The sequence below is a fragment of the Trachurus japonicus genome, chromosome 6 (assembly GCF_045865225.1).
Source record: "Trachurus japonicus isolate A0001 chromosome 6, Traja_1.0".
Classification (NCBI taxonomy): domain Eukaryota; kingdom Metazoa; phylum Chordata; class Actinopteri; order Carangiformes; family Carangidae; genus Trachurus; species Trachurus japonicus.
The window spans coordinates 38,936,627-38,964,528 of record NC_140912.1 but is presented as its reverse complement, the minus strand read 5'-3'; the positions used below and the strand labels follow the sequence as shown (position 1 = coordinate 38,964,528).

The 27,902-nt window shown below is 48.1% G+C and overlaps 1 protein-coding gene across 2 annotated transcripts in view; it reads right to left on the bottom strand.

The window, feature by feature from the left end:
* Positions 1-1,155: 1,155 nt before the first annotated feature.
* Positions 1,156-27,902, bottom strand: part of nup160 (nucleoporin 160) — a 56,284-nt gene continuing 29,537 nt past the window's right edge. For both annotated transcript variants that reach the window (XM_085780331.1, XM_085780332.1), the window contains 17 exons: positions 24,521-24,671; positions 23,808-23,877; positions 23,572-23,670; positions 23,337-23,456; positions 19,406-19,501; positions 19,198-19,292; positions 18,372-18,468; positions 16,899-17,004; positions 14,423-14,583; positions 13,405-13,465; positions 11,732-11,842; positions 11,221-11,344; positions 10,947-11,048; positions 4,889-5,030; positions 2,224-2,349; positions 1,527-1,616; positions 1,156-1,309 (listed from right to left, as the gene is read on the bottom strand). In XM_085780331.1, the coding sequence (XP_085636457.1) occupies positions 1,226-1,309; positions 1,527-1,616; positions 2,224-2,349; positions 4,889-5,030; positions 10,947-11,048; positions 11,221-11,344; positions 11,732-11,842; positions 13,405-13,465; positions 14,423-14,583; positions 16,899-17,004; positions 18,372-18,468; positions 19,198-19,292; positions 19,406-19,501; positions 23,337-23,456; positions 23,572-23,670; positions 23,808-23,877; positions 24,521-24,671 (1,835 nt within the window). In that variant the 3' untranslated portion in view covers positions 1,156-1,225. The remainder of the gene's footprint in view (positions 1,310-1,526; positions 1,617-2,223; positions 2,350-4,888; positions 5,031-10,946; positions 11,049-11,220; positions 11,345-11,731; positions 11,843-13,404; positions 13,466-14,422; positions 14,584-16,898; positions 17,005-18,371; positions 18,469-19,197; positions 19,293-19,405; positions 19,502-23,336; positions 23,457-23,571; positions 23,671-23,807; positions 23,878-24,520; positions 24,672-27,902) is intronic.

The following is a 27,902-nucleotide window of genomic DNA, read 5'->3' as shown; positions in this document are numbered from 1 at the left end:
ACACAGTCAATAAGATAGACCAACCAACATGGAGGAGGAGGAGAAGAGAAGAGGAGGAGGAGAAGAGAAGAGGAAGAGGAGGAGGAGAAGCTGCAGTGTGACAGAGTCTTTGATTGATTGACTGACTGAAACGTTATTGAACAATATAAAACTTTATTGAACAATATAAAACTTTATTGAACAACATTACAACAAGTGTTCAAAAGGATTAAAAACACAATAAAGCCCAAAGGTTTGTTTCCATTGTGGTCCTATTTGATGGTCGACAGTAGTTCACATGGATTTAAAACAAGGACCTTTGACCTCTGACCTCCAGCTGAAGCTTCTTTAACAGTTTGATCAGGAGAACAGGAAACCTTGGTTGGATTATTATGGTCTGGCCACTGGCTGGTTTCATCATGTTTATCTGATAAAAGACTCAACTCAGTTTCATCTGATTTTATTATTTTATCTAAATGTTCTGGTCTGGTCGTCAGGGGCGACCACCTCCCTCTGGTGGTTAAAACCATCCGGATGTTGGTCGTCAGGGGCGACCACCTCCCTCCGGTGGTTAAAACTATCCAGATGTCGGTCGTCAGGGGCGACCACCTCCCTCTGGTGGTTAAAACCATCCAGATGTTGGTCGTCGGGGGCAACCACCTCCCTCTGGTGGTTAAAACCATCCAGATGTCGGTCGTCAGGGGCGACCACCTCCCTCTGGTGGTTAAAACCATCCAGATGTTGGTCGTCGGGGGCAACCACCTCCCTCTGGTGGTTAAAACCATCCAGATGTTGGTCGTCGGGGGCAACCACCTCCCTCTGGTGGTTAAAACCATCCAGATGTCGGTCGTCAGGGGCGACCACCTCCCTCCGGTGGTTAAAACTATCCAGATGTTGGTCGTCGGGGGCAACCACCTCCCTCTGGTGGTTAAAACCATCCAGATGTTGGTCGTCGGGGGCAACCAGGATCTCTGTGAGCTTCACTATTTAAGTTTCGCCGTCGACCCTCTGGCGTCTCTGATTGTTTGTTTGTTTGTGTATTAATGTTGTTTACACTCATCTGGTCTGTCAACACTCTTGTTGTCAATAAAGTTTAAACAGTTTGATCAGAAACTTTTTATTTCTTAATTTACATCAAAATCAAACGAGTAGAAAAGATACAACATTCTTCTAGAAAACAAACAAACAGCCGTCGTCGTGGCGTCGCTGTCGTCATGGCGTCGTCATGGCATCGTCACCGTGGCGACTAGCGGGCGAGCAGACGGTGGCGACTGGTCTGATCCACCAGACGATGGAACTCGTCCAGTTTGTCTCGAACTTTGTTGTAAACCTGAAACACAGAGAGATCGCAGGTTCAAGTCCCTCAGGAGGCTCAGGGCTTTTATTGTGAAAAACACAACTGTGTGTGTCTGTCTGTGTGTGTGTGTACTCACGGTGGTGTGTGTCTCTGTGTGTGTGTGTGTGTGTGTGTGTGTGTGTCTGTGTGTGTGTGTGTGTCTGTGTGTGTGTGTGTGTGTGTGTGTGTGTGTGTGTGTGTGTGTACTCACGGTGGTGTGTGTCTGCGTCAGCGCCTGCAGCAGCTGGTCGATGGACGTGTACGGCAGCCAGACGGGAGAACAGGTGGCGGAGAGCGGCCGCTGCAACACACACACACACACACACACACACACACACACACACACACACACACACACACACACACACACAGACACACACAACTCAACATCTCTGATATCTGTTATTATTGATAATTATGAAAAGATTAAAACATGTTAAAGGGACAACCAGGAGTTTCTATCTGGTTATAAAAAGTCTGATATTAATGTGGATGAATCTCCGTTACCACTTGTTAATGGTCCATTTTAGATAAATCTATGGTTTTGTCTCTATGGTTATTTTGTTATTATTAGTGGTGGTGGAAATGCTGGGCGAGCCGACCAGCGTTTCTTTACTTTCGGTTTCGTGGCGAGTCATGAGAATAACGCCGCCGTATGAATCTCCGTTTATGGTGGGAACTACGACGGTATGTGATCGTCTTCCAACCTCTGACTTTAATTCTTGATGAATGAAAACATGAGTCTGTCTTGACCCGGTCAAAGAATTTCACGGTGCGGAGGCTCATAAATGTAGTGTGGAAACACTTAGCTTTAACAAAACTCCTCGTTGTCCCTTTAAGTTTAATATGAACTCGGTAGTAGTGTGTGTGGTGGTGCAGCTGCGTCCTGATTGGCCGGTCCGTCTCACCTGGATACCGAAGTACAGGTGACCTCGTCCCAGCAGAGCGTCCACGTACTCCAGCACCAGCTCGGCGGCCGCGTCCAGCTGGTCGAAGTTCAGGTAGAGACGCAGCAGAGACGCCGCGTCCACGGCCTGACAGAGAGCATCATGGGTAATAAACACAGAGCAGAGAGCATCATGGGTAATAAACACAGAGCAGAGAGCATCATGGGTAATGAACACACAGAGACACAGGTTGTGTCCGAAACCATTCCCTCCTCCCTATATACCGGACCGGACAACTCTGGCAGCTGGACACATTTATTGAGGCTGCTGCACTACTGCATTTATTTGGTAGCTACACCGGTCACTACTGCATTTATTTGGTAGCTACTAGGGGTGCAACGGTACAGGTAGCCCACGGTACGATACGTACCTCGGTTTTTGGCCACGGTTCTCGGTACGGTTTCGGTATGTGTTTTGTGCAGAGAACTTTTTTTTTCTCCCAAAATAATGTTTATAATTTATAATATTTCTAATACAGCTCTCCTCTCTCTCTATCTCTCTCACTCTCACACACAAACACACACACTGTGACGGTTTCGGTAGGAGTTTTAGTGGGGGGGTCTTTAGGGGGTGCCAACCAGGTCTCTCTCCTGGTAGTAAGATATGTTTTGTTTGTTTGTCAGTCTTTGTTTTGTCGTACCCACTGTTAATTTACTTCACCAAAAACCACACAAAGGAAATATATTTATATATATATAAAGATATAAATGTGTATATGTATATAAATATATATTCCCTAAACCCCGAAAAACTAATAAACCAATAATAACCAACACTCAATGCAACACAAAATGTAACACAAAACAGCTGTATTGGCACAATATCAACAACAATACAACAGACAGCAACAATAGAGTTCGGTTTGTTTGCGCAGTTTACTCTGCAGTTTATTTTGAAAGGGAAAAAAAAACTCTTCTTCGTGAGAGAGAAAAAATAACCACCGTTTCCGGGGAAACAAAAAACACCAGGCCGAGTAGGAAAAAAACCCTTTTGCGGAAGAGGGGGAAACAAAACACAACTACCTGGGAACAACAGTCAGTCGGTCAGTCAGTCTGTCTCCCCGAGGGGAATCCGTCTCCTGGAGGAGATCAAGCCAGGAGGGAAATCCAGGGGACAGCGTTGACACGGAAAGAGAGGAGTGGAGTGCTTCCAGGGTCCGGTTCACGGAGGAGCGAGAGGGTGCGTTGCCGAGCAGGACGCTTTCGCTACGGACGAGGACGATGCGGCTCACTGTAGCAATTTAGCACGAGCACGAGCATGAGAGCTCCGACGCTGCTGCGACACACTCTGAGGACCCGAATGCCAGGTGAGGCGGATACATTTGTATTGGGCGCCATGACACCGCGGCGCAGCGGCAAATCAACGCCGGACAGCGCGCAGCTAGGGGCGGCTACGAGGGTGTGGACAGGCTGGCTGTCACAACACACACACCTGAACTGTCTGTGAACAGCCCCTAGCTCCTCCCTCTGCACACTCCTTTAGTCTTTCAGTATGGTGAACACTCTGAAGCAGCTTTCAAACAGAGATCGCGCTATATTGCCGTCATGGAAGACGTCACTATGCTGCAGCCACAGTCTCTCACTGGGAAAGAAGGAGTTAGTCTATTGTGTTTTTTTAAACAGCCTTTCACCACCTCTCATCCCTGTCAGTCAACTCCTGCTCGACCTCGGTCTCTCTATCGCGCGCGGACACGCGGGCACGCGGACACGCGACCACACGTAGGAGTGTGCATGGACAGAGTCCTGCTGGAACTCTAATAAAAGCTAAATGTGCTAAATCGCGCTAATAACTAATTAATTTCCCCCGCGATTGCGATCAGCGACCGCTCATGCTGCCGCCTGTTTGTTTTCTTTTTTCCCCTCTTCTGTGTGTGAGCTGCTGCACTTTCAGTTGCAGGGGGGGAGACACTGTGAGTGTGTGGAGGCTCAACAGTGATTGGACATCGACTCGCGGGGGCGGGCTTTCGCCTTAAACGGCCAGGCACACACATACACGGCACAGCTGCCTGTAAAGCAGGAAGAGCTGATGGACGCTGAATCTGAAATACCGCCGTCCAAGAGCGTATTGCACCGTGCAGGCCGTACCGAACGGTTCAGTTTCAGGCACGGTGGCACAGTGGTTAGCACTGTTGCCTCACAGCAAGAAGGTCCTGGGTTCGAATCCCCGGCCGCCCAGGTCCTTTCTGTGTGGAGTTTGCATGTTCTCCCCGTGTCTGCGTGGGTTTCCTCCGGGTGCTCCGGTTTCCCCCACCACTAAAAACATGTCGGCTAGGTTAATCCTCCAGTCAGTGCCCCTGACCAAAGGCACTGGCTCATAATCTGGAGTTGGTCCCCGGGCGCTGCACCGTGGCTGCCCACTGCTCCTCAGGGATGGGTTAAATGCAGAGAAAGAATTTCACTGTACTAGCTGTATATGTGACTAATAAAGTACCTTTACCTTTACCTTACCTATTTTACCGAGAACCGTTGCATCCCTAGTAGCTACACCGGTCACTACTTCATTTATTTGGTAGCTACACCGGTCACTACTGCATTTATTTGGTAGCTACACCGGTCTGACAGAGAGCATCATGGGTAATAAACACACACACAGACAGCCAGCTGGCTCCTGATTGGCCGAGCCTCACCTTGTAGGACCGGACCAGCCAATCGGGGAGCGGCGCTCCGTGCGACAGCAGCTTGTTGATGACGCAGCGGTGATGGCGGCCGTTGTCCGACGGGAACCGGTCGAGGTAGGAGGAGAGCAGACGCCACGCCTCGTCAGCCGCACTGACACACACACACACACAGAGACACACACACACAGAGACACACACACACAGACACACACACACAGACACACACACACAGAGACACACACACACACACACACACACACACACACACACAGACACACATGGTATTGATTAGGTATCGATCAGAGTTAATAATAATAATAATTAGTGTTGTCAAAGTTAATTCTGTGTAGCAGATAAATGTGAAAGTGAAGCTTCATGAACTGACAGAAGAGAAGAGCAGCTCTGTGGTTACACAAATCACCACCTACAGATCAATAAATGAAAGTTTCACAACCAACCGATCGGCCGATAGCTTCAATTAACTTTACAGAGGAAGTTCAGTCAAGTGGTGGTTTGTTCCTGCATGTCTGCAGCAGCTTGGTAGGAAAAAGGAAAAACTAAATATGTTGGCACAAGCCCATAAGTGATCTGGAGTTCAACCTGCACTTCAACACATGTAGCCGAGCAGAGGTATGGATGGGAGGATGGGAGGATGGGAGGATGGGAGGTATGGATGGGAGGTATGGATGGGAGGTATGGATGGGAGGATGGGAGGTATGGATGGGAGGTATGGAGGGGAGGATGGGAGGTGAGGATGGGAGGTATGGATGGGAGGATGGGAGGTATGGATGGGAGGATGGGAGGTATGGATGGGAGGTATGGATGGGAGGATGGGAGGTATGGATGGGAGGATGGGAGGTATGGATGGGAGGATGGGAGGTATGGATGGGAGGTATGGATGGGAGGATGGGAGGTATGGATGGGAGGATGGGAGGTATGGATGGGAGGTATGGATGGGAGGATGGGAGGTATGGATGGAAGGATGGGAGGTATGGATGGGAGGATGGGAGGTATGGATGGGAGGTATGGAGGGGAGGATGGGAGGTGAGGATGGGAGGATGGGAGGTATGGATGGGAGGTATGGATGGGAGGATGGGAGGTATGGATGGGAGGATGGGAGGTATGGATGGGAGGTATGGATGGGAGGATGGGAGGTATGGATGGAAGGATGGGAGGTATGGATGGGAGGATGGGAGGTATGGATGGGAGGTATGGAGGGGAGGATGGGAGGTGAGGATGGGAGGATGGGAGGTATGGATGGGAGGTATGGATGGGAGGATGGGAGGTATGGATGGGAGGATGGGAGGTATGGAGGGGAGGATGGGAGGTATGGATGGGAGGATGGGAGGTATGGATGGGAGGTATGGATGGGAGGATGGGAGGTATGGATGGGAGGTATGGATGGGAGGATGGGAGGTATGGATGGAAGGATGGGAGGTATGGATGGGAGGATGGGAGGTATGGATGGGAGGTATGGAGGGGAGGATGGGAGGTGAGGATGGGAGGTATGGATGGAAGGATGGGAGGTATGGATGGGAGGATGGGAGGTATTGATCAGAGGTATGGATGGGAGGTATGGATGGGAGGATGGGAGGTATTGATCAGAGGTATGGATGGGAGGATGGGAGGTATGGGAGGTATGGATGGAAGGATGGGAGGTATGGATGGAAGGATGGGAGGTATGGATGGGAGGATGGGAGGTATGGATGGGAGGATGGGAGGTATGGATGGGAGGAATGGATGGGAGGATGGGAGGTATGGATGGGAGGTATGGATGGGAGGATGGGAGGTATGGATGGGAGGATGGGAGGTATGGATGGGAGGATGGGAGGTATGGATGGGAGGAATGGATGGGAGGATGGGAGGTATGGATGGGAGGATGGGAGGTATGGATGGGAGGATGGGAGGTATGGAGGGGAGGATGGGAGGTATTGATCAGAGGTATGGATGGGAGGATGGGAGGTATGGATGGGAGGATGGGAGGTATGGATGGGAGGATGGGAGGTATTGATGGGAGGTATGGATGGGAGGATGGGAGGTATGGATGGGAGGATGGGAGGTATGGAGGGGAGGATGGGAGGTATTGATCAGAGGTATGGATGGGAGGATGGGAGGTATTGATCAGAGGTGAGGATGGGAGGTATGGATGGGAGGTATGGGAGGTATGGATGGGAGGATGGGAGGTATGGATGGGAGGATGGGAGGTATGGATGGGAGGATGGGAGGTATGGATGGGAGGATGGGAGGTATGGATGGGAGGATGGGAGGTATGGATGGGAGGATGGGAGGTATGGATGGGAGGATGGGAGGTATTGATCAGAGGTATGGATGGGAGGATGGGAGGTATGGGAGGATGGGAGGTATGGATGGAAGGATGGGAGGTATGGATGGAAGGATGGGAGGTATGGATGGGAGGTATGGATGGGAGGTATGGATGGGAGGAATGGATGGGAGGATGGGAGGTATGGATGGGAGATATGGATGGGAGGATGGGAGGTATGGATGGGAGGATGGGAGGTATGGATGGGAGGATGGGAGGTATGGATGGGAGATATGGATGGGAGGATGGGAGGAATGGATGGAAGGATGGGAGGTATGGATGGGAGGTATGGATGGGAGGATGGGAGGTATGGATGGGAGATATGGATGGGAGGATGGGAGGAATGGATGGGAGGATGGGAGGTATGGATGGAAGGATGGGAGGTATGGATGGGAGGTATGGATGGGAGGATGGGAGGTATGGATGGGAGATATGGATGGGAGGATGGGAGGAATGGATGGGAGGATGGGAGGTATGGATGGGAGGTATGGATGGGAGGATGGGAGGTATTGATGGGAGGTATGGATGGGAGGATGGGAGCAGGGCTTGAAATTAGCGGTCGCCACTCGCCATTTGCGACCCAGATTTCTCTGTGGCGAGACAGATTTTTAACTGTCTCGCCACTTGGCGAGCTAGAAAAAAAGAGACTCCCAATCTGTTTCCAGGGTTTCCCCCAGTGTATTATAAGCTTATAGTCACCTGACAACGTCACAACTTAGTCGCGCATAACGGGACACGTGACGGACATCATGCTCCTCAGACCGCTGCTTCACAGCTGACCGAGAGGAACGCACCGAGCCCAGTTAATGTGAGCCGAGCCGCGGCTCCAGAGGCTCAGTCAGCTGCTGTAGCACAGCTGGTAGCTGTTAGCTGTTAGCACGCCGGAGTCGGTGGTCGGACTATCCGACGGACGGACGGGAGGGTGGGGGGTGGTATTTTGAACACTGTACAATCAGCGCGATATAGCGCATTTACGAGCGGCAAAGTGCCAACTGTCCATGCGCCCGTGTCTGTGTGTGTATGTGCGTGCGCGCGTGTGTGTGTGTGTGTGTGTGTGTGTGTGTGTGTGTGCGTGCGTGCGAGAGAGACGGCAGGTGGACTGACTGGCAGAGATGAGAGTTGGTGAAGCGCTGTTTAAAAATTATTATTATACTGTTCTTCTTTGAGTGGGGTGGGATTGTGGGAGGGATAAAAAACTGGGGAAAAAACGGAAGAATGGAAGTCTCTATGTCACGTTGTACTGTCATGTTGCTACCTGTGAAATTGCTTCCATTAAAGAAAGTCATCAAAAAAAAAAAAAAAAAAAAAAAAATATATATATATATATATATATTATTTTTTCTTTCCTTCTGTGAGAGCCTGTGGCAGGCCGCCACACATAAACTACTGTTATTCCAGAAAAGTTGAAAGGTCATCGTCTACAGAGCACAATTGATTGAGAAGAACAGGATGACTGTTATATGGTACAACTATGACTGCTATATAACTTGATGTCGAAATACAATAGTGAAGCAACTTGTTGGTTTTGGCTAGTAAAAAATCTGTCTGGCGAGTAACTTTTTTGACCTACTAGCCACTTGGCTAGTAGGTCAAAAAGTTAATTTCAAACCCTGGATGGGAGGTATGGATGGGAGGATGGGAGGATGGGAGGTATGGATGGGAGGATGGGAGGATGGGAGGTATGGATGGGAGGTATGGATGGGAGGATGGGAGGATGGGAGGTATGGATGGGAGGATGGGAGGATGGGAGGTATGGATGGGAGGATGGGAGGATGGGAGGTATGGATGGGAGGATGGGAGGTATGGATGGGAGGATGGGAGGTATGGATGGGAGGATGGGAGGTATTGATCAGAGGTATTGATCAGAGGTATCGATCAGAGGTATCGATCAGAGGTATCGATCAGAGGTATTGATCAGAGGTATTGATCAGAGGTATTGATCAGAGGTATCGATCAGAGGTATCGATCAGAGGTATTGATCAGAGGTATCGATCAGAGGTATCGATCAGAGGTATCGATCAGAGGTATCGATCAGAGGTATTGATCAGAGGTATTGATCAGAGGTATTGATCAGAGGTATTGATCAGAGGTATCGATCAGAGGTATTGATCAGAGGTATCGATCAGAGGTATCGAGGTATTGATCGGAGGTATGGATCGGAGGTATGGATCGGAGGTATTGATCGGAGGTATTGATCGGAGGTATTGATCAGAGGTATTGATCAGAGGTATTGATCAGAGGTATCGATCAGAGGTATTGATCAGAGGTATCGATCAGAGGTATCGATCAGAGGTATCGATCAGAGGTATCGATCAGAGGTATTGATCAGAGGTGTCGATCAGAGGTATTGATCAGAGGTATTGATCAGAGGTATCGATCAGAGGTATCGATCAGAGGTATCGATCAGAGGTATTGATCAGAGGTATCGATCAGAGGTATCGATCAGAGGTGTCGATCAGAGGTATTGATCAGAGGTATTGATCAGAGGTATCGATCAGAGGTATCGATCAGAGGTATTGATCAGAGGTATGGATCAGAGGTGTCGATCAGAGGTATTGATCAGAGGTATTGATCAGAGGTATTGATCAGAGGTATTGATCAGAGGTATCGATCAGAGGTATCGATCAGAGGTATCGATCAGAGGTATCGATCAGAGGTATTGATCAGAGGTATTGATCAGAGGTATTGATCAGAGGTATCGATCAGAGGTATCGATCAGAGGTATTGATCAGAGGTATCGATCAGAGGTATCGATCAGAGGTATCGATCAGAGGTATCGATCAGAGGTATTGATCAGAGGTATTGATCAGAGGTATTGATCAGAGGTATTGATCAGAGGTATCGATCAGAGGTATTGATCAGAGGTATCGATCAGAGGTATCGAGGTATTGATCGGAGGTATGGATCGGAGGTATGGATCGGAGGTATTGATCGGAGGTATTGATCGGAGGTATTGATCAGAGGTATTGATCAGAGGTATTGATCAGAGGTATCGATCAGAGGTATTGATCAGAGGTATCGATCAGAGGTATCGATCAGAGGTATCGATCAGAGGTATCGATCAGAGGTATTGATCAGAGGTGTCGATCAGAGGTATTGATCAGAGGTATTGATCAGAGGTATCGATCAGAGGTATCGATCAGAGGTATCGATCAGAGGTATTGATCAGAGGTATCGATCAGAGGTATCGATCAGAGGTGTCGATCAGAGGTATTGATCAGAGGTATTGATCAGAGGTATCGATCAGAGGTATCGATCAGAGGTATTGATCAGAGGTATGGATCAGAGGTGTCGATCAGAGGTATTGATCAGAGGTATTGATCAGAGGTATTGATCAGAGGTATTGATCAGAGGTATTGATCAGAGGTATTGATCAGAGGTATTGATCAGAGGTATCGATCAGAGGTATCGATCAGAGGTATTGATCAGAGGTATTGATCAGAGGTATTGATCAGAGGTATTGATCAGAGGTATCGATCAGAGGTATGGATCAGAGGTATCGATCAGAGGTATCGATCAGAGGTATTGATCAGAGGTATTGATCAGAGGTATTGATCAGAGGTATTGATCAGAGGTATCGATCAGAGGTATTGATCAGAGGTATTGATCAGAGGTATTGATCAGAGGTATTGATCAGAGGTATTGATCAGGGGTATTGATCAGAGGTATCGATCAGAGGTATTGATCAGGGGTATTGATCAGAGGTATTGATCAGAGGTATTGATCGGGTATTGATGGTGTTCTCACCTGGACTCCTTGGTGTTGACGACCGAGGACAGCTGGTTGTCGGCCAACCAGCTCCAAGCTTCGTTCTGAGTCTCCTCCCCCCCGAGCTGCAGACGCACACACCTGAGCAGACACACAACCATGATGTCATCGACACAGACACACAACCATGATGTCATCGACACAGACACACAACCATGATGTCATCGGTTCAGACAGAGATACACACACACACACACACACACACACACACACACACACACACACACACACACACACACACAGGTGAACCTACTTGAAGGCCAGCCCCTCGAACACCGGACTCAGACTGAGGTCGAAGGTCTGACTCAGAGTCAGAGCTGCGTCGAAGAGACCGGACTGAACCAGCAGGGAGACCAGCTCACCGGCCGACGCACTGCCTGGGGAGGGGGGAGGGGGGGGGTGGGAGATATAATCAATACACACTGCCTGGGGGGGGGGGAGAAGATATAATCAAGACACACTGCCTGGGGGGGGGGGGGGGGGAGATATAATCAATAAACACTAAACACTGCCTGGGGGGGGGGGGCAAGAAGATATAATCAATAATCTATAATCAATAAACATGAGGGGAAGAAGATGGAGGAGAGGAGGAAGAGCAGCTAGGTTCAGTCTCCGTACCAGCGATGGCAGCAGATGGTGGGTGAAGAGGAAGAGGAGGAGGAAGGAGGAAGGAGAGGAGAGGAAGAGAGGAGGAAGAGGAGGAAGAAGAGGAAGAGGAGAGAAAGAGGAAGAGCAGCTAGGTTCAGCAGTGTGAGTCTCCGTACCAGCGATGGCAGCAGACGGCGGGTGATGCTGCGCCAGCGTCAGACGACTCCGAGACAAAACAAACTCCTTCTCCAGGTCCCGGAGCTCCAGGATGTCGACCTGCCGCTTCACTGGATGGACAGGGACACAGGTTAGGACACGCCCCCCCCATAGAGAGGCCACGCCCCCTTACAGGACACAGGTTATATAGATAGATAGACATCTTTATTGGCAACATACAGAATGTTTTAAAAACAATAAAACATACGTCAACACAACTGCTGCCAAAGGGATAAAAACACAAAAAAGCCATCAGCTTATTTCCATTGTGGTCCCTGAGTGAGTGTGTGTGTGTGTGTCCGTGCGTGTCAGTGGGTGTAAGTGCGTGTCCATGAGGGGAATGTGTGGGTGTGCCTCCACACAGAGCAATCGGGGTGGGGGGACATATTTCAAAATACAGTTACAAATACAAACTTAACTCATTGAGTGCCGCGCTCCTTTCCAAAGTTTTAGTCAAGTGTACCGGCAAATTAGACCATATTTGACTTTTTATTTTAGAGCCATAGTGTATTCTATATTATTGCCACCAACACATACTGTAGCTCATTTGAAAGGTTTAACTTTATCCTTCAAATGGCCACAAACCGTTTGTTTCTACGTGCCTCCGTTCCTGAGAAAAGTCAAGCTAAACATGGCTGGGTTTCACCAAAATCCCTCCTTTTTTTCTAGAAAAGGAGATAGAGCGTCTTTTATGAAAGCTGCTCTGTTTGTGTCTGTCACTCTTCTCACACTCGCATTTCTGGATCAAAGGGCTCGTATAAGATAAATATACACAACAATTGTTGTTCTATTCACAAAACCACCATCGGGGGCGGGGGGGGCGCCACTAAACAGCAATAACACAGACGCACCGTGCCGTGTCACAGCCTCTCGCCGCGGAACGTGAGGGTCTCTCGGCCACAGCGGCTCGCGAACACCGGTCCCGCCGGTGGTCGCGGTCCGTCTGTGGTACGGGTCGGTGGTGCCGGTCTGCTTTGGTCCAGAGACCATCAGATTTTACCGCGGGAGGACTTTGGGGAGGACACGGTGTTGCTCCAGATGAAGACCGGGCGGGACAGTGGGCTGAGAGCTTCCTGGTTCAGCTCCCAGCTGCTGCAGCCTCGCGGGTGAGAGCGGAGCAGCAGCGGAGCAGCTGCTGCATCCACATGCAGAACTCCGTTTGCAGAAGCTGAGTTATGATAAAAAACTTCCAGATCATGAGCTGTCATGTGACTTTGATCGTCATCTATTTCAGTTCTCCTCGTCGTAGAGTCCCCAAATTTACATATAATGTGTATTAAAGTGTCTATTTTCATAATTTAAAAAAAAAGCAAAAAACGAAAAATTTCGTTTTTGGCACTCAACGCATGGGAACGAAAAACGAGAAATTACGTGGTTGGCACTCAATGAGTTAACAATATTAAAGATATACAAATACAACAAAACAAGAAAAGGAACGACGACCATCTTTGATCTCAAGCTAAAAAGTCGCTCTCAGCCCTTTAGGGCAACTTTAAGGGAAATAAGTGAACTCATGCTCTTCATGGATGAAGGCAGTCCATTCCATGCCACGCATGTTAGGACACGCCCCCTCCACATCTGTCTGTGCATGCAGAACGTACCAATAAAGTTGTATTCAAAGAGCAGCTCTGACCTGGTTCAGATGAAAACTCTCCGTCTGAGTTCCTCTTGGGCGACGCTCCGGGACGCTCGTACTGCAACCACATTAATACACCGACATTAGTTTAATAGTTAAAGGGTTATTTCTGGGTTTTCTACCATCTGGACCTTATTTCTATCATAAAATCAGATCATTTCCTATATCCGAGGTCAGTAGGTCAACCTACAGACCCCGGATGTTGATAACAGCTAACCCCGGACTCAGAGGGGAATAGCACTAGCCTATCAGAACTAAATATTGGCTAAATGAAGGAGTTTCTCTGCAGATAATGTGTTATTTAGACCCTGTAGACTCCATTATACGGATATACGCGCCTCTCGGCTGGAGCTCATTTCATCACAACCACTTGGAATGACACCACAGTTATCATCAGTGGTGGACAGTAACGGAGTAAATTTATCTGAGTACTGTACTTAAGTACAGTTAACTTAAGTTAATTAGTAGGAAGGCTGAAAAGTACTGGTTACTTTCAGGTCTTTTTCTAAAATCCTATTGGACACAAGCTGTGTTTGTCTGTGAAGGAAACCCTAACCCCTAAAAGCAGCAAAGAGTTCATTCTCACTAACAAGAGTTAAAAGCTCCTTACATTCATTTACTAACTATTAGAGTCATTCATTGATGTGGACAATAAGACATTTACTCTGACTCTGACTTTGACTTACAGTACATTTAAAAGCATGTACTTTTGGATACTTAAGTACCTTTAAAAGTACTTTTTTACTCTTACTGCAGTAACATGTGGACCGAGCTACTTTTACTTGTAACGGAGTAAATGTTGACCAGTAGTATTTGTACTCTTACTCAAGTACTGGGGTGGAGTACTCTGTCCATCTCTGGGGGAGGAAACGATCGTAGTTTATGACAGAAACAAGGTCCAGAATGTAAAAAAATGGTAATTATCCTTTAACATAAGAGACGAAGACTGCCAGCCCTAGTGTGTGTGTGTGTGTGTGTCTCTGTGTGTGTGTGTGTGTGTGTGTGTGGTTGTTACCATGGCGCCGGCGGCCGGCTGGACGATCCAGGCGTACTCTGGTCTGATGAGGCGGAGGCAGTTGAGCGCTGCTAGGTAACAGTTGACCTGTTTCTGGAGGCCGAGGCGAGTACGAACCTCACGGCCCAGACGCATCCCCAGCTCAAACATCACCGTGCCCGCTAAACACACACACAGAGACACACACACACACACACACACACACACACACACACACACACACAGAGACACACACACACAGAGACACACACACACACACACACACACACACACACACACACACACACACACACACACACACACACACACAGAGTTTTATTTATTTATACATTCAGATATATGTGATACCTCTGTACATCCCATGTTCGATCATGTTCAATCAATCAATCAATTTGTTTATTTCGGGCATGTCAATTTAAATCATCATCATCACACCTCATCATCAAATAATACAATACACATGGCCGAAAGGGAAAAGCGGGAGAAGCAAAAGCTTATCTAGTCCCGCCCCCATTACCCACAGAATAAGAATATTTGTCATACATACATATCTTTTTGCTTTTTTCTTCTTTTCTTATTATTATATATATATATATATATATATATACATACATACATACATACATATATATATATATATACATACATACACACACACTACATTTTGATGTAACATTCTATAGACCCTTTCAGAGAGTATAAACAAAGTCCTTCTAGGCAAGTCATGCCACTCGGCGGCCATCTTGGCGACGCCACGAAAGTCCCAAGAAGACCAGACCCCTATCTAAATGAATGGAGGGGTGGTCAAATCCACCCTTTAACGTGATAGCAGGACGGAAAAAACATACAGACGTGCTAGCCAGTGAAATAAGATACAAATAAAAACCAAAAAAAATAAACTTTACCGCAGAATGACGTTTAAATCGCTATTTTTCCACAGGGAGTACTCAACTGCGCATGCGCGCGGATTTACGACACCGCCGTTACTGTACGGCTGTAACGGCTGAGTCCGTGATCTAGCAGCAGCCCGAGCCGAGCATACCTACACCACCTACACCGGTCTGCCCTGCTCTACCTGGAGACATATCAGCTTGAGTCTGGAGATTTTTGCCCAAAAATAAACGCTAGACTTTCATGAAATCCGTCTTAATCATCACCTATGGGCTCCTAGTTGTGTGTGTGGTGACTGTGTCTGCTCCCCCCTCCCACGATCCCCACTAACGTTAGCTGTCTCGGATGCTATCGAATGCTAGCATGGATGTATTAGTGCTAGCATGTCGTCTCAGCAGCAGCAGTCAGTTAAAATAAATAAATACAGTCCGAGTGAACCGCTGGAGCCACGGACTGATTACCGACCATCACTAACAACTAAAGCCTCGACCGGTAACAAGTATGAGGGGCGTTCGTTGTGCTGAGCTAGCTCGATGCTAACTTCGACTAGCGGTAGCGTTAGCATCCGCCGCTAGCTTCGGTTAGCATCCGCCGCTAACAGCAGCTTCTCAGCTCACAACAAGCCTCTCGTACTCGGTACAATAAAACGAGAGGCTCTCGTTATTAATGGTGACGGTGTCTATCGGTCCACGGCTCCAGTGCTTCATCCGGACTGTGTTTTTTATTTTTTTGGAGTGGACTGCTGCTGCTATCATGGACAGGAGGCTAATGCTTAGCCCCAAGGGAGGGGGCCCAGTTTGAATGTTTAGGTTAAAAAATGAAACGAACAAAACTATACATTCAAAAATTAAATTAAAGAAAAGGTGGAGTAATCGGTTCATTGTAAAACACTTATTGATGTGAATGAGGTGAATTCTGTATACGTAGCCCCGAGGTAGCTCTTTCGTTCAGCAGCACACACCTGAAACTTTTCATTAAGACCAACCAATGTGGCTGCCAAATTAACAAGCCGGCAGTAAACCTCTAAAACTCCGCGGGTAAATGTAACAGCTTTCCTCCAGGATGAGGAGCCGCTCCCGGTCGCCGGTGGCTCTGCACTTTTCCGAAAACCTTAGAGTAAATGTTCAACCTGACCACATACAGTACACACGGTGCTAAAGCCGGGTTGTTGTTGCCACCAGGTAGGTTTGTCTGTCGTAAATCTACTTGTGCGCATGCGCTGGTGCAACAACATGATTGGCCTAGTTCAGCTCTGGCAACGCAGGTGATTGGCTGCTGGTGAAAAGGGGCGGGACATGCGCCATCTTTGGCGTCGCAGCTTTCCCCATTCAAAACGGGCAGAGTGGTCTGTCTCCTCATATTAGAACGTCTCTGGTATAAACAAAGACAGGTGTGGCTCATTAGAAAACGCTCTGCTACACTAAATGGAATGGAGCCTTAATTAGTATCCTTGGTAACACCTGTATTTGTTTATACTCTCTGAAAGGGTCTATGTGTGTGTTGTCTATGTGTGTGGGTGATTGACTTTGTTTACAGTCCACCATGTTTCTATGGAGGACTGTAGAAACAGAATGATGTCACCTACCCTTCCTGTAGTTGTGGCGGTTGATGTGGAAGGCGTACAGCAGCTCGTAGTAGTTGTGAGCCAGCAGGTCCAGACCGCGAGCACGGGACTCGATGATACTGACCACCTGGGGGAGGGGGGGGGGGGGGGGGGGTCAGAGGTCAGAGGTCACTACAGGTCAGAGGTCACTACAGGTCACTAAAGGTCAGGGTGTCACTACCCGATTTGCATCACTGCCCGATCTGTGACAGCTACGTACGGCAACTCCACTTGGACAAACTTAGTTGAATTGACTTAGGATCACTGCCCTGTGTGGTCGCCACAGACGCTTTATCTTTTTATTAAAAAAAAAAAAAAAAAAACTTTATTAGTGATGTAAACTGAGGGTTGGTTGTGGTGGTTTGGATCTTGATGCTCAGAAAACAGGAACAGAGGTGACTTTAATGGCGTGTTTCCACTAGCATGGCTCGACTCGGCTCGGCTCGGCTCGGCTCGGCGCTATTTGCATGTTTCCACTAGCACACAGTACCTGCAACCAGGTACTTTTGGTATCACCTCAGCCCTGGTTCCAATGTTGGTCTCACTGAGGAAATCTAACAATTGTGGCTGTAGCAGAAGTTTGTTTGTGGTTAGACAGAAGAGCAGCACTGCCTTGGGTTCTGTACGCACAGAAAACACCACATTTACATCAATAAATAAATGTTTTACAATGAACCAGGCCGATCTCAGAGCTGGTAGACTCTCCGGTAAGGCATATTGAACGGTTAAATGCCGTTAACGGGACGAGAGCAGTCAAAACGGCGGTTTAAAGCTAGCTACAGCGAGGGTAGGTTCACTTCCTGTTTACAAAGTAAAAGCACCAATTCTATCGTAATGGCTTTCCTTATGATAAAAGGCAACTGGTATTTTATTTTGTGAAAATAACCGGAAGTGCGTTGCTCACTACGGCTAGCTTTAGTAACACCGACTTCGTTGAAACAAAATTGTAAACAGCTGGTATTTTGTCAGTTTTTCAACACGTTGGGGATCATAACGACTACTTTCTCGCCTGAAAATGTTTCAAATGTTGCTAAAGTTATATATTTACAGAGTTTAGAGCGTTGCTCGGCGCCGTGTAAATGACGTCACGGCGGCACTAGTGATACTCAGTTGTAAAAATGCGCCATTAGTGTTTACTCTTGGCCTCATCACCATGACAACCACAAACAATCACAACTACCACAACACGGCTGTCTTATGACGGACGTCCGCGTTTTTTTTTTTTTCACAGAATAGTATTTTAAATGTACAGAACTTTAAGCAGACTTCGACTTCCGCTTGTACGCAGATCGGGCAGCGCCCTGATGAAGTTTGTCCAAGTGGAGTTGCCGTAGACAGCGGTCAAAGATGGCGGCCGGTTCGCACATGCACAGACCAGTATTGTCACAAATCAGGTAGTGACACGGGGGTCAGAGGTCAGAGGTCACTAGAGGTCAGGGGTCAGGGAGTCGTTACCTCGTCGTGCAGGTTGACGTAGGAGAACTGGACCAGGTCCTGGAGCTGAGACCGTTCACACAGAACCACCACCAGCTGCCGCAGACAGTCCAGCTGCCTGCAAGACAACACTCAGGTCACACCGGCTCATAGGCAGGTAGGGGTGTGCATGGGTTAAAGCAAAAAAAAATCTTTTGACTGATTTTTTTTTTCTGCATTTGTTTCAGATTAAAAGCACATTGAGTAGCTACTGACTGAGGTTCCTGTCATTGTAAGGCAACAAGGCCAGAATGTCTGGAGTATGAAACTTAAACTGAACTCAGAACTGGTCTAGTGGGGAGGAAAAACAAATCTCAAGGCATTAATCTTGGGGTGTGGACCTGGTCTGGACCTGGTCTGGACCAGCCATTCAAGGGCCCGATTCCTCTGCTATTTGTCCGTGCAGCGGTGCACCACGGACGTGCACGGTAAAAAAAAAAAAACTAAATCGAATGTGCGCCGCCACGTCCGCTCGGACCGCTGCCACTCGGAACAACAGGTCCGCTCATGGCGGTGTCAACAGCTGCAGGAGAGCCGACGCTACTACATACCGGTATAGACCGGTATAGACCGGTATAGACCGGTATCTGCCTCCAGTGAGTGACAGTCACGGCACCAGGCTCATACGAGCAGGAAGGCCAGGGTTGCCAGATAGTGCGAAAAATATCCTCCACACTCTTACTTTTTTACTTCACTGATTAGTGGGAAAAATTACCGACCTGGAGCCGACCCCCACCCTCCCCTCCTGTGTGTGTGTGTGTGTGTGTATCTCTGTGTGTGTGTGTGTGTGTGTGTGTGTGTGTCCTACATGCTGCTGTCTGGATTCTGCGTCAGAGCTTCGTAGGCTTCACTGTTGTGTCCGAGGTCCAGATGGTGTTTGAAGATACGAGTCCACAGCGCCGCCTGAGGAGACACAAGGTCACAGGGTCACCGTGGTTACGGGTGTCGCCTGGTCACAGGGTCAGCGTCACCGTGGTTACGGGTCACATGACCGTGAGCGGTCAGCTGACTCTCACCTGGCTGTTGGCGTCGGTAGCGGCCTCAGTTATGGCCAGAGAGGCGAGTTGGATGACGAGCTCAGGTAGACCCACGTCCTCTAGCAGCCGCAGCACCTGAGAGGGAACGGGTTAAAGAAGGTAAAGGTAAAGGTACTTTATTAGTCACATATACAGCTAGTACAGTGAAATTCTTTCTCTGCATTTAACCCATCCCTGAGGAGCAGTGGGCATCCACGGTGCAGCGCCCGGGGACCAACTCCAGATTATGAGCCAGTGCCTTTGGTCAGTGGCGCTGACTGGAGGATCAGGCTAGCTGGCATGTTTTTTTTTTTTTTTAGTTTAGTAAAACCGGTTTAAAACGGGTTTAAAACTGGTTTATACTGGTTTAAGTTGGTTTAGATCCAGCTCAACTAAACTTGAAGCTGCTATCAGAGTTCACTGGTGTCATGACGTTGAGGTGTTCAATTGTTCAGATGTCAAATCAATACATGGCCATGTGCATTTGTTTACAATGAAGCTGCGAAAAATCAATACATGGAGCGGTAAAATACGTTTTTGAAGTACATGCACCTTATTGTTCCACACTGTTAGCCAAGATAATGTTTAGTCCCCAGCACTACTGTTAGTGCCCAAAATAAGAGATTTGAGGGCATCCCCCAAAAAATTTTGTGCGCGCTATGACAATAACGTTCGCTGTGCCTCCTCCAATTTTTGGGCTGCATGACGCCCCTGGGTGTTGAGGTGTTACTGTTGAGGTGTCAAGATGTTCAAGGTGTTGAGGTGTCAAGATGTTGAAGGTGTTGAGGTTTCAAGATGTTGAAGGTGTTGAGGTTTCAAGATGTTGAAGGTGTTGAGGTGTTGAGATGTTGAAGGTGTTGAGGTGTTGAGATGTTCAAAGTGTTGAGGTGTTCAAGGTGTTGAGGTTTCAAGATGTTGAAGGTGTTGAGGTGTTGAGATGTTGAAGGTGTTGAGGTGTTGAGATGTTCAAAGTGTTGAGGTGTTCAAGGTGTTTGAGGTGTCAAGATGTTGAAGGTGTTGAGGTTTCAAGATGTTCAAAGTGTTGAGGTGTCAAGATGTTGAAGGTGTTGAGGTGTCAAGATGTTCAAAGTGTTGAGGTGTCAAGATGTTCAAAGTGTTGAGATGTCAAGATGTTCAAGATGTTGAAGGTGTTGAGGTGTCAAGATGTTGAAGGTGTTGAGGTGTCAAGATGTTGAAGGTGTTGAGGTGTCAAGATGTTGAAGGTGTTGAGATGTCAAGATGTTCAAGATGTTGAAGGTGTTGAGGTGTCAAGATGTTCAAGATGTTGAAGGTGTTGAGGTTTCAAGATGTTGAAGGTGTTGAGGTGTTGAGATGTTGAAGGTGTTGAGGTGTTGAGATGTTCAAAGTGTTGAGGTGTTCAAGGTGTTGAGGTTTCAAGATGTTCAAAGTGTTGAGGTTTCAAGATGTTCAAAGTGTTGAGGTTTCAAGATGTTCAAGGTGTTGAGGTGTCAAGATGTTGAGGTGTTGAGGTGTCAAGATGTTGAAGGTGTTGAGGTTTCAAGATGTTCAAGGTGTTGAGGTGTCAAGATGTTGAAGGTGTTGAGATGTCAAGATGTTCAAGATGTTGAAGGTGTTGAGGTGTCAAGATGTTCAAGATGTTGAAGGTGTTGAGGTGTCAAGATGTTGAAGGTGTTGAGGTGTCAAGATGTTGAAGGTGTTGAGGTGTCAAGATGTTGAAGGTGTTGAGGTGTCAAGATGTTCAAGATGTTGAAGGTGTTGAGGTGTCAAGATGTTCAAGATGTTGAAGGTGTTGAGGTGTCAAGATGTTCAAGATGTTGAAGGTGTTGAGGTTTCAAGATGTTCAAGGTGTTGAGGTGTCAAGATGTTCAAGATGTTGAAGGTGTTGAGGTTTCAAGATGTTCAAGGTGTTGAAGGTGTCAAGATGTTGAGGTGTTGAGGTGTTCAAGGTGTTGAGGTGTCAAGATGTTGAAGGTGTTGAGGTGTCAAGATGTTGAAGGTGTTGAGGTGTCAAGATGTTGAAGGTGTTGAGGTGTCAAGATGTTGAAGGTGTTGAGGTGTCAAGATGTTGAAGGTGTTGAGATGTCAAGATGTTCAAGATGTTGAAGGTGTTGAGGTGTCAAGATGTTCAAGATGTTCAAGATGTTGAAGGTGTTGAGGTGTCAAGATGTTCAAGATGTTGAAGGTGTTGAGGTTTCAAGATGTTCAAGGTGTTGAGGTGTCAAGATGTTCAAGATGTTGAAGGTGTTGAGGTGTCAAGATGTTGAGGTGTTGAGGTGTTCAAGGTGTTGAGGTGTCAAGATGTTGAAGGTGTTGAGGTGTCAAGATGTTGAAGGTGTTGAGGTGTTGAGGTGTCAAGATGTTGAAGGTGTTGAGGTGTCAAGGTGTTGAGGTTTCAAGATGTTCAAAGTGTTGAGGTTTCAAGATGTTCAAAGTGTTGAGGTTTCAAGATGTTCAAAGTGTTGAGGTGTCAAGATGTTGAGGTGTTGAGGTGTCAAGATGTTGAAGGTGTTGAGGTTTCAAGATGTTCAAGGTGTTGAGGTGTCAAGATGTTCAAGGTGTTGAGGTTTCAAGATGTTCAAGGTGTTGAGGTGTCAAGATGTTGAAGGTGTTGAGGTGTCAAGATGTTGAGGTGTTGAGGTGTTCAAGGTGTTGAGGTGTCAAGATGTTGAAGGTGTTGAGGTGTCAAGATGTTGAAGGTGTTGAGGTGTCAAGATGTTGAAGGTGTTGAGGTGTTGAGGTGTCAAGATGTTGAAGGTGTTGAGGTGTTCAAGGTGTTGAGGTGTCAAGATGTTGAAGGTGTTGAGGTGTCAAGATGTTGAAGGTGTTGAGGTGTCAAGATGTTGAAGGTGTTGAGGTGTCAAGATGTTGAAGGTGTTGAGGTGTCAAGATGTTCAAGGTGTTGAAGGTGTTGAGGTGTCAAGATGTTCAAGGTGTTGAGGTGTCAAGATGTTGAAGGTGTTGAGGTGTCAAGATGTTGAAGGTGTTGAGGTGTCAAGATGTTGAAGGTGTTGAGGTGTTGAGGTGTCAAGATGTTGAAGGTGTTGAGGTGTCAAGATGTTCAAGGTGTTGAAGGTGTTGAGGTGTCAAGATGTTCAAGGTGTTGAGGTGTCAAGATGTTGAAGGTGTTGAGGTGTCAAGATGTTGAAGGTGTTGAGGTGTCAAGATGTTGAAGGTGTTGAGGTGTTGAGGTGTCAAGATGTTGAAGGTGTTGAGGTGTCAAGATGTTCAAGGTGTTGAAGGTGTTGAGGTGTCAAGATGTTCAAGGTGTTGAGGTGTCAAGATGTTGAAGGTGTTGAGGTGTCAAGATGTTGAAGGTGTTGAGGTGTCAAGATGTTGAAGGTGTTGAGGTGTCAAGATGTTGAAGGTGTTGAGGTGTCAAGATGTTCAAGGTGTTGAGGTGTCAAGATGTTGAGGTGTTGAGGTGTTCAAGGTGTTGAGGTGTCAAGATGTTGAAGGTGTTGAGGTGTTCAGCAGCTTCTTTACCTTGTTATAATACTGTAATCTGGGGGTGTTGAGGTGTTCTTTACCTTGTTATAATACTGTAATCTGGGGGCGGCAGCAGCTTCTTTATCTTGTTATAATACTGTAATCTGGGGGTGGGATTACCTTGTTATAATACTGTAATCTGGGGGTGTTGAGGTGTTGTTTACCTTGTTATAATACTGTAATCTGGGGGTGGGATTACCTTGTTATAATACTGTAATCTGGGGGTGGCAGCAGCTTCTTTACCTTGTTATAATACTGTAATCTGGGGGTGTTGAGGTGTTGTTTACCTTGTTATAATACTGTAATCTGGGGGTGGCAGCAGCTTCTTTACCTTGTTATAATACTGTAATCTGGGGGTGTTGAGGTGTTGTTTACCTTGTTATAATACTGTAATCTGGGGGTGGGAGCAGCTTCTTTACCTTGTTATAATACTGTAATCTGGGGGTGTTCAGGTGTTGTTTACCTTGTTATAATACTGTAATCTGGGGGTGGGAGCAGCTTCTTCCTCCTCGGTGCTCGTCAGTCTGGACAGGAACTCCTCCTTCTCCACCTCGGTCGCTGCCTCCTGGAAGCACTGAAGCGCCTGAAGGGAAACAACAGGTAGATGTAGGGGGCGGAGCTACAGCACAGGTAGGATGAGGGGGCGGAGCTACAGCACAGGTAGATGGAGGGGGCGGAGCTACACTGATGTCACCTACCTTCTGTCCCTCCCCGTTGGCCAGGTAACACTGACCCAGCATGAAGCGACAGGAGCCGATGTTCACCTGACACCACGGACCAATCAGCCGCACGTACTCCTGAGAGGACAGACAGGTGAGAGGACAGGTGAGAGGACAGAGGACAGACAGGTGAGAGAACAGGTGAGAGGACAGGTGCTCAGGTGTTGAGGTGTCAAAGTGTTAAAGTGTTGAGGTGAGAGGACAGGTGCGTCTACCTGCAGCTGTGTGTACTGACAGTTCGCCATCAGACACTCGGGGAACTGGAAACCGGGGTTACTGGGCCACCTGGGAGGAACTGGTTAAGGAGAACAGGCAGGTGGAGACAGACAGCTGAGTGTTGCTATGGAGACAGACAGCTGGGTGTTGCTATGGAGACCAGGCAGGTGGAGACCATAGCCTGTAGTCAGAATGTCCGTAGCACCGTGACGTCACCCATTGGTTTGGGGGAGTCTGTTTTGTGCCGCTACTACGGGGGTTTGAACCGCGCCATGTTGGATTCTACTGCCATATTTGGAGCGGTGGAGAACCCGCCCACTGGCCTCGAAGCAGCGGTCTCCGGACCTGTCACTCAACGTTTCCGCGCCCTGATTGGCCAGAATTTTAAACCTAATAACAGTAAAACGGTAGAGTTTAAAAAAAATTCACCCCCCTCAGAGTGTGTGCGGGGGTAGAAACTATCGATTGAGACCAAAAAAATAAAATGTACCAGGCTGTAAATATGTTTTTTTTAAGATGTAAAATCGGCTATTTTAACATGGGGCTCAATTGGAGTTGCTCCCTTCTGACACCAGCCCCCAGAGGAAGAAGAGGGGATTGCAGTTCAGACCCACAACTGCCAACCTTGGTGGAGACAGACAGCTGGGTGTTGCTATGGAGACAGACAGCAGAGTGTTGCTATGGAGACCAGGTGTGTCCCGGTGAAGGATACAGCAGCTGAGCCAGCAGGTGGACCACGCTGGACATCATGTGGGTCCAGAGCAGCAGGTTGGGGTTCTGCTGCTGGCTGTAGATCTGAGACATGATGAGTCGCCGCGCCGACGTCTGGTAGAACAGCTCCACCACCGTCTGAGGGGACAGCGCTGGGATGGAGACAGAGTCAGACACAGAGTCAGAGAGAGACATGGGTTAGGGTTACAGGTACCGTACTTCACAGACTATTGAGCGCACCTGGATAGCACCTGAGTAGCACGTGGATAGCACCTGAGTAGCACCTGAGTAGCACCTGAGTAGCACCTGAGAAGCACCTGAGTAGCACCTGAGTAGCACCTGAGTAGCACCTGAGTAGCACCTGGATAGAACCTGAGTAGCACCTGAGTAGCACCTGGATAGCACCTGAGTAGCACCTGAGTAGCACGTGGATAGAACCTGGATAGCACCTGAGTAGCACCTGGATAGAACCTGAGTAGCACCTGAGTAGCACCTGAGAAGCACCTGCGTAGTACCTGAGTAGCACCTGAGTAGCACCTGAGTAGCACCTGAGTAGCACCTGGATAGAACCTGAGTAGCACCTGAGTAGCACCTGGATAGCACCTGAGTAGCACCCGGGTAGCACCTGGATAGCACCTGAGTAGCACCTGAGTAGCACCTGGGTAGCACCTGAGAAGCACCTAGGTAGTACCTGAGTAGCACCTGGGTAGCACCTGAGTAGCACCTGAGTAGCACCTGGGTAGCACCTGAGAAGCACCTAGGTAGTACCTGAGTAGCACCTGGGTAGCACCTGAGTAGCACCTGAGTAGCACCTGAGTAGCACCTGAGTAGCACTAAAGATATTCAATAAATGGAAAGATACTCCATGAGCGGCTGCTCCAATGATATGAAATGGTATACACTTCCTGTCTCTCTAAGTGGGCGTGGCCAACCGTCAGTTTCACTTCCTGTCTCTCTAAGTGGGCGTGGCCAACCGTCACCACCTCGTCTGTGAACGTATGTGTGGATTTATACAATTTGTAGGTAGATGAAAGTGAGATATTTATATTTTCTTATGATAACATTAAATATTTACACTACTAACAGTAATATTTAGCATGGCAAAAATAATTTAAATCATTTTCACGGGAGTTCGCGGCCATTTGTTTGACGTTGCCTAGGACAGTGGTCCCCAACCACCGGGCCGCGGACCGGTACCGGTCCGTGGATCATTTGGTACCGGGCCGCAGAAAGATGAAATGAAAATGAAAAAAAAAAAAAATGAAATCGTTTGTTTCGTCTATTTCACACTTCCGGTCGTTTTATTTTGAAAATGTTGCCACTTCCGTTTGTGCATCGGCCGGTGCTGCGCAATTGACAGGCAATTGACAGGAAATTGACAGGCAGGCACAAACGTAAAAGAGTGAAAAACACACGTCGCCGGGCCGGGAAAAACTCAATAATGAGACGACAGAAGACCCGACGCTTTCCAACAAGAAGAAAGCTGTTCTAAAAGAAAAAACACGAGTCCTGTTTAAATTACAGGTTCATTGCAACAGGTGATTCACATGCTCCAAGCTCCGCAATGTGTGTGCGGGACCCGGCCGGCTCTCTGCCGCTTCATCACTTCACAGAAAACTTCTCTCCCTGCGTTCTGGATTTAAGCAGAATATCCTGAGATCACCACAAAAGCACGGAAAACCTGCTTCCATTACAAACATATTATGTTTGTGAAACGGAGTTTTTTGCAGCTTCAGCAGCAAAACGAGATGACAGAGTAGACAGGAACCGAGATGACAGACGGAGCATCACCCCCGGATGACTGACATTATTATTGTGATACTATATTATGGTGAGTTGTAACAAAGAACGTAAACGTAAGAGAAAACTAGGCTATGTGAACGTGTAGTCCTGTTTATACAATAGGCCTACATGTAATGTAAACAGGAGAACGTACGCCCCCCCCCCCCGAAGAGACCGGCCGCCGCCCCCCCCCCCCCCCCGCCGGGCCGCGGTAAAATTTTCCACCGGTGACCGGTCCGCGGAGATAAAAAGGTTGGGGACCGCTGGCCTAGGAGATCGGTGCCAAATCTGGCGAGAGTGTGTCGTAGAGACAGAGACAGGTCTGGAACAAAGTGGATTTTCTCCGGATCTCTCCGTCTGAAAATTAACATTTTGGTGTCAAACTGTTCAGAAGAGATGTGGCTTGTGAAAAATGAGTCCAAAATTTACTTCAGTGACTGTGGGGAGAAAGGCCCGACCATAATCGGTGTTCACATTAAATTGTCCCATAGGAATCAATACACTCCAAACTGCCTCTGGTCTCTCTAAAGGGGCGTGGCCGTGCAGAAGCCTAGTGACATGCATACAGGAAGCTGACTCGTCATGAAAGGTCTTGGTTTATAAACCGTCTTTGGTAGCACTTTAGTAGCACCTGGGTAGCACCTGAGTAGCACCTGAGTAGCACCTGAGTAGCACCTGGGTAGCACCTGGATAGCACCTGAGTAGCACCTGAGTAGCACCTGGGTAGCACCTGGGTAGCACCTGAGTAGCACCTGGGTAGCACCTGGATAGCACCTGAGTAGCACCTGGGTAGCACTTTAGTAGCACCTGGGTAGCACCTGAGTAGCACCTGGGTAGCACCTGGGTAGCACCTGGGTAGCACCTGAGTAGCACTTTAGTAGCACCTGAGTAGCACCTGAGTAGCATCTGAGTAGCACCTGAGTAGCACCTGGGTAGCACCTGGGTAGCACCTGAGTAGCACCTGAGTAGCACCTGGATAGCACCTGAGTAGCACCTGAGTAGCACCTGAGTAGCACCTGAGTAGCACCTGAGTAGCACCTGGGTAGCACCTGAGTAGCATCTGAGTAGCACCTGAGTAGCACCTGAGTAGCACCTGAGTAGCACCTGAGTAGCACCTGGATAGCACCTGGGTAGCACCTGAGTAGCACCTGGGTAGCACTTTAGTAGCACCTGGGTAGCACCCGAGTAGCACCCGGGTAGCACCCGGGTAGCACCTGAGTAGCACCTGAGTAGCACTTTAGTAGCACCTGGGTAGCACCTGAGTAGCACCTGAGTAGCACCTGAGTAGCACCCGAGTAGCACCCGAGTAGCACCCGAGTAGCACCCGAGTAGCACCTGGGTAGCACTTTAGTAGCACCTGGGTAGCACCTGGATAGCACCTGGGTAGCACCTGAGTAGCACCTGGGTAGCACTTTAGTAGCACCTGGGTAGCACCCGAGTAGCACCCGGGTAGCACCCGGGTAGCACCTGAGTAGCACCTGAGTAGCACTTTAGTAGCACCTGGGTAGCACCTGAGTAGCACCTGAGTAGCACCTGAGTAGCACCCGAGTAGCACCCGAGTAGCACCCGGGTAGCACCTGAGTAGCACCTGGGTAGCACTT